Raw genomic sequence first — 6,000 nt, forward strand, 5'->3', positions numbered from 1 at the left:
GAGGGGCTTGTCCCAACACAGCCATCCAGCCGCCTGCCCACTGCCCAGGATGCCTCTCTCCTCTGCTCCCACCCCCTTTACATCTGGCTCAGCATCTGCTCACCGTCTCACGTGACCCCGGGCTGCCCTAATCGGCTTCCCCAGCCTCGCCAGGTGCCCTATTTTATTCCAGATTAGCCCACTTCTGCCATCAGGGGAGCTGGAGCCCATAGGCCTCTGCCTTCCACCTCCCTTTTCCATGATGGATTTGCAGGGAGGGACAGAGATGGTGACTAAGACAAGACCAGGTTGCAAACCCCTCAGGTATATTCCCCTTGACCTAAGTTGGGTTGGCAACTTCTGAGAAAAACTATAGCACAGCAGGCTCTTCCCTGGTGGTTCGGTGGTTAAGGCACCACGCTTCCACTGCAGGGGGCACAGGTTCTATTCCTGGTCGGCAGGGCAGCGTTGTGCCTCGACAATGAGCCCTCAGACCCCTGACTAAGTTCCGCACAGGATGTGGCTTTCTGGGATGTGAGGCAGCCATCTGACCTAGCACAAGCTGCTTGGCACTTCCGAGTCTCCGTTTCTCCTACTTTAAATGGGATGAGTATAGGGCAGTGGGCATGGCAACCCACTCCAGTATTCTTGCCTGGAGAACCCCATAGACAGAGGAGCCTAGTGGGCTATAGTTCACGGGGTTGCAAAGAGTCAGACACAACTGAAGCAACTTAGCACGCATAAGTCAGTAGGAGCATTAAAGGAGGTACTTTTGCAAAGCACTTAGGATCACGCCTGGTCCAGAGCAAGCAGCAGTAAAGCTTAGCCACTGTCATTCCTCAGAAAGGACAGTGCCCATAAGCAACAGCCTTGAACAGCGAGTCCCTTACCCGTGGCCGCCTGTGTGGTTCCTCTCTGCAGGAGATGCTTCCCATTCTCCTCGCCCACGTGGCTGTTGTTTTTCAGGAACCTGGGGAAGAGGGGACACTGGATGCCTGGGGTGGGGGTGGGGGGCCAGGCGGAAGGAGAGGAAGGTGGGGAAAGGCCACTCGCCAAGGACACGCGCCTGTACCAATGGGGATGTTTGCGTCAGTGTTGTGTGAGTGTCTCTGTCTGTGTGTGTGGGTACCAGGCGTGGCAGAGAGCTTGTGGAGGGGTGGGGCGAAGGGCACAGCCACAGTGTCGGGTGAATGAGGGCAGACAAAAGCCCAGCTGGGGTGGCGAAGAAGCGCCAGGTGAGCACACAGAGACTGGCTTGCTGCAGATTTGGGACTAGGAGATGGAGCTTCCTTTGGGCCCCAGAGACTTGCCCCCTCAGTGGTCCATAGCTCCCCCAGGTCTCTGGCCCCCACTGGTCCCACCCGCCACTCACCACTGCAGCATCTCTTCCGGGCTGACCACCTGGGCAGGCTTCCTGGAGGCCTCCACCTGCAGCACGTGCTCTATGGCCCTCCGCTTGTAGGTCAGCAAGTTGTCCATCTCCTAAATGCCCCCCATGGGTTCTGCTGGGCGGGCGGGGACCCAGGACCTCGCCCAGCCCCACCCTCCACTCAGCGGCACACCCTCTTAGCCTGAGAAGACTCTGAACCCGAGAGAGGCAGGGCACCGGATCAGCCCCTGCCTGTCAGCCCTGTGACCCGGAGCAAGTGGTCCGCCTCTGTCACAGCCACCCAGCCCAGCCTGCAGCCCGGGAGAGCTGGAGGGGTCGGGCTGAAGACGGAGGGGAAGGGACAGCTCTGGTAACTGCCTAGTGCTTTGCGAAGGTGCACTATTAGGGTCCAATCGAATGGCAGTTTCATCTGTTCTAACTGACACTCTCATGCTACCTGGTGGAGAGGAACTGGCTGAGCGGGTACAACCTGGGGAGTACAGCTGGGTATAGCTGGGCATTTCCAGCCCAGCTTACTCTCAGCACAGCCTGGCCTCGTCCAAGGTCCACTGCCTGGAGCAGCAATGGGAAGTGACTCCTCCATCCACCCCCGGAAGAGGCAGGAGACGGGGAGGAGCAAAGAGTCACCAGAAACTCCTGAGGAAGCCCCTCCTCGCCCCCCACCCCGGGCACGGTGTTTGTCAGCTCAGTGGGTGAAACCAATACGGATGCCAGAGTGGTGGTTACCACGGTCTCGGAGATCCTCACTGTAACCCACGACTCTCCACTCACGCAATGCACACTTACTGAGCACTTACTGTGTGCCAGGACTGGGCGTGTGGTGGTAAAGAGACAGCTGTGATTCTTGGAATCTTTGGCTTAAGGAATCTGTGGGCATCTTATGGACAAGAAAACTGAAACTGATGAAGGAGCTGTGTGAGGCTAAGCCCTCGGGAACAGAAAGACTCCCGTCAGAAAGACTCCTGGAGGGTGCCTCCTCATCGTCTAGTCCAGGGAACCTCAATCTTCCTGGTACCAGGGACCAGTTTTCATGGAAGACAATTTTTCCTCGGACCAAGGCGGGGGAGGGAGCCAGTGTCGGGATGAGTCAAGCGCTTTACACTTGCTGTGCACTTTATGTCTATTATTACTACCGAAGCTCCACCTCAGATCATCTGGCGTTAGGTCCCAGAGGCTGCGGACCCCTGCCCTAGTCCAGCCTCCTCATTTTACAGGTGAGGAAACTGAGGCCCAGAGAGGCAAAGTGACCTGCCCGGAGTCACAAAGCAGGAAAAGAGCAGAGCCAGGACTCAGACATAGAGACAGCCCTGGTGGTCGTCACTGGTGGTGCTGGCAGGAGGGGTCAACGCTTTGCCCATCAGTCCACACTCAGGCCCCCTGTGTGCAGCTGTGCGGTGGGTGCACACCTCGAGGGCACTTGAGTGCAGGTGGGCCCATCCAACTAGGGTTTCCTCAGCCCACTGCTCCTCCCCTCTCCCACCCCTGCTGTTGTGATCAACCTGGCCTTCTGCAGACTCCAGGCCACAAGCAGGGCCTCCGAGGATGACACAGGCCCATGGCCCTGTTTGCTGCCTACTCCGAGGGAATAGGTAGCACAACCCTGCCCTCGGGGGCGGGGGAGGGGACCCTGAGCCCTCTTGTCCACCCTCTGCCACCTCCTCCTGCCTCCCTGGTATCCGCCAAGGGGGGCAGGGCTGAGGACACTACCTGGGACCCAGGTACCCAGCGACATGGTACGCGCAAGCCCCGTCCTTACATTCGTGTCCAGGACAACTGGTAAGGCGTCCAGCAAGATGAGTTTGTCCACCATCTCAGGGAAGATACAGGAAAACTATGATGTGACATGGAAGAAAGGAAGCATGAAGAGGAGAGGAAGGAGGAGAAGGACTCAGACTGTCCCCTGGGGACACTGGCGCTTGGGTGGGGACAGGGTACTGACCACTAGGCCACCGGGAATCTCCTACCCTTTCAGGGCACCTTTCTCTCCCCTCCCCCGACAGTCCACACCCAGCATCAACCCCGGTGACAGCTGGATTCTCCAGGGTTCTCTGCGACAGAGAGGATGGGCAGTGTGGAAACACTTAACTCCATCAGGAATGTCCTCACAATAGTGATTATCATGGGTCCTTCCAAAGGAAGCTGGCACAAACCACTAATGGGCTGCCTGAAACTCACTACCCCTTCCTCCTCTCCCCATCCCACCGGGAGGAGAGGCCAGAGGTGGTCACTGCAAAGCCATCTACTCACCATTCCACCCACAGTGCCACCTGGGGGAGAAAAGAGTAGTTGGCGAATATTCCCCAGCTCTCCCCGAGTCCTACCAAGACTCCTTCCCAGAGGTGGACCTCCCCCCAGCCAGAGCACCCAGCTCCTGTCTCACACCAGCAGGCAGGGCTCTGCATTCACCATCAAACTTGAGGCTCCCTCTCTGGGGCCATGTGGCCCCTGCATCAGACCTGACTCTCTTTCCCTTCTCAAATCAGGAGACAGTGGCCATCCATGCAGTTGCCTGAGGCCACTGGGCATGGTGCCCATAGGTCAGTGTCTAACGAACTCCTTTATGTCTCCTTGCAGTTCCCAGGGGTGAAGGAGAAAGGTACCTGTGTACTAGTCCTCTCCCTCTCAGCCCCACAGCTTGACACCAGTCACATCCTGGCAAAGTGTACTCACCAAAACTGTGGCCCAGGAGGGAAAACCGGTTCCATTTCAGGGCTGAAAACACATGGAGCCAGGTCAGGGTGGGCCCAGCCTCCCCCACCTGCCCTCAGCCTCGCAGTCCCTGTGCCCTGGGATGCTCCACTCAGGAAACACCCTGAAAGGGCCCCCAGGGCCACTGAGGGGTTGGAACTCATGGGAAAAAGCGAGCTTTCTCCAGCTTGCGCAGAGTCACCCATGAGTTGCTGGCAGAATTGGGGCCAGGCCCTAAAGCACTTTCAGGCCAGCGTTGCTTCCTGGCCATCACACCCCACTTGCAGAGTACCTCCCCAGTTCCCTACTCCATGCCACCCCCAACCCCTACAGACAAACACACAGGCTCTGTCTCTTGCTTACCTGCTGCAACTCTCCGGACCTCACTCACAAAGTTTTGATGGTAATATGGGAAACCTTGGCTGTAGTGGGATGAGAGCCCATGACCCCCGAAGTCCATGGCAACATAATGAAAGTCTGAGACAGAGGGAGAGGGTGAGTGGGTGCATCCAGGTCAGCCATCTCCCCCACTCCTGATGCTCCTGCAGACCTGCTGCCTCACCCGTTGGCTTCCCTTCAGCCCCCAGGCCTACCCTTCGGGAGAAGAGGGATGAGTCTGTCAAAGGAGTTGGCATTGTTCAGCCAGCCGTGAAGGCAGAGAACGGGGGCGGCTTGATGGGAGCCCCAGGCTTTGGCCGCAATGTGGCCCCAGGGAACAGCAAGCTTCAGCTCTGAGATGAGACCTGAAATAAAGAGAGCCGGATGTGGGTGTGGGACTACCCAGAGGAGGGACAGGCAAGATGGGTCTACTGGGTGAAGAAAAACCTTGGGAGGGCTTCACTGTAGAATTTTCTAGAATAAGTCGGGGGTGGGGGTTAGCTAGGCCTGGGGTCTGTAACTTATGGCTGTGTGACCTGGAGCAAGTCACTAAAACCTCTTGACCCAGTTTTCTTTCCTGTAAAACTGGAGTAAACAGAGTAATAAGCAATGGCCAAGGTTTTCTAAGTCTTCGCGGAAGGCCCGATGGGGTGGCCCATCTCCCCACATCTTCACAGTAAGTTGGAGCACTCTCGCCCTCCTTCCCAAACCCAGAAACTGAGGCACAGGGAGGTGAAGTCCACGCCCTAGGTCACACAAAGGCAATCAGGTGGAGCGCGGATTCAGTGCGGGCAGCGCGACCCCAGGCCCCTTCCCCTGACCCCCCGGGGCACGGGCCCGCTCAGGTCCTGCTGCATCCTCCATCGCCAGGGCTGACCTTTTCACCCGCAGGCGCTCCTGGCCAGGCCTGAGACCCGCGTGCCCCCAGAGCCCCCGCGAGCTTGCTTCTCTAGCTTGGGGCTCCCGGAATCCTGAGAGACCACGTGCGACCCGTTCTCGGGGCCCCACCCTCGCGCCGGTGGGACTGGGCCTGCTCCGCAGGCTGCAGACGGAGGACGCGCTACCGCCGGGAGGGCGGCATGCCCACCCCGCTTCCGCGGTCTCAAGCAGGTCGGTGGCCTCGCCCATCCCACTCCGGTCTAGGGAGCCCGGGACTGCGGAGCCTCACCCATCGTTCGCATCCCAAGGTCTCACGGAGGCCGTCACTCCAGCTAAGTCTCGCCCCGAGCGACAGACACCTGCTTTCTGGCTCTGGCTCCTCGGGGGCCGGCCCCGCCCCGCCCACCAGCAGTCGTCCTCCCCCCAAACCTGCCCTCGGCCCCGCCCATAAATGGCCTGTCCGTCCCGCTCCGCCCCCGCCCACTAGCGTCTGTTCTCCAGCCTCGCCCTCGGTCCCGCCCACCAAAGACCTGCCCCGCCCCGCCCTCGGCCCCGCCCACCAGTGACAGGTCCCACCGCCCGCCCACCAGTGGCCCCCGCGCCCACCAATGACCTGGCCCGGCCCGGCCCGGCCCCGCCCACCAGTCCTTGCAGGTGAGACGCATATCTCCCCATCTCTTGTTTTT

At 59.4% G+C, this 6,000-nt stretch overlaps 1 protein-coding gene across 6 annotated transcripts in view; it reads right to left on the reverse strand.

The window, feature by feature from the left end:
• The window catches only part of SERHL2 (serine hydrolase like 2), a 21,693-nt gene extending 15,907 nt beyond the window's left edge, over nucleotides 1-5,786 (reverse strand). Inside the window, exons 1-8 of one of the 6 annotated variants that reach the window (XM_043440882.1) lie at nucleotides 5,604-5,767; nucleotides 4,651-4,800; nucleotides 4,421-4,534; nucleotides 4,040-4,081; nucleotides 3,617-3,636; nucleotides 3,126-3,200; nucleotides 1,352-1,461; nucleotides 870-949 (exon numbers count right to left, since the gene is read on the reverse strand). In XM_043440882.1, coding sequence (XP_043296817.1) covers nucleotides 870-949; nucleotides 1,352-1,461; nucleotides 3,126-3,200; nucleotides 3,617-3,636; nucleotides 4,040-4,081; nucleotides 4,421-4,534; nucleotides 4,651-4,800; nucleotides 5,604-5,616 — 604 coding nt within the window. In that variant the 5' untranslated portion in view covers nucleotides 5,617-5,767. Of the gene's footprint in view, nucleotides 1-869; nucleotides 950-1,351; nucleotides 1,462-3,125; nucleotides 3,201-3,616; nucleotides 3,637-4,039; nucleotides 4,082-4,420; nucleotides 4,535-4,650; nucleotides 4,801-5,603 lie in introns of all 6 variants that reach the window. The other 5 variants (XM_043440881.1, XM_043440884.1, XM_043440883.1 and 2 more) reach the window with 5 other exon arrangements.
• Nucleotides 5,787-6,000: the final 214 nt, after the last annotated feature.

The sequence above is a fragment of the Cervus canadensis genome, chromosome 21 (genome assembly GCF_019320065.1).
Source record: "Cervus canadensis isolate Bull #8, Minnesota chromosome 21, ASM1932006v1, whole genome shotgun sequence".
Lineage (NCBI taxonomy): Eukaryota > Metazoa > Chordata > Mammalia > Artiodactyla > Cervidae > Cervus > Cervus canadensis.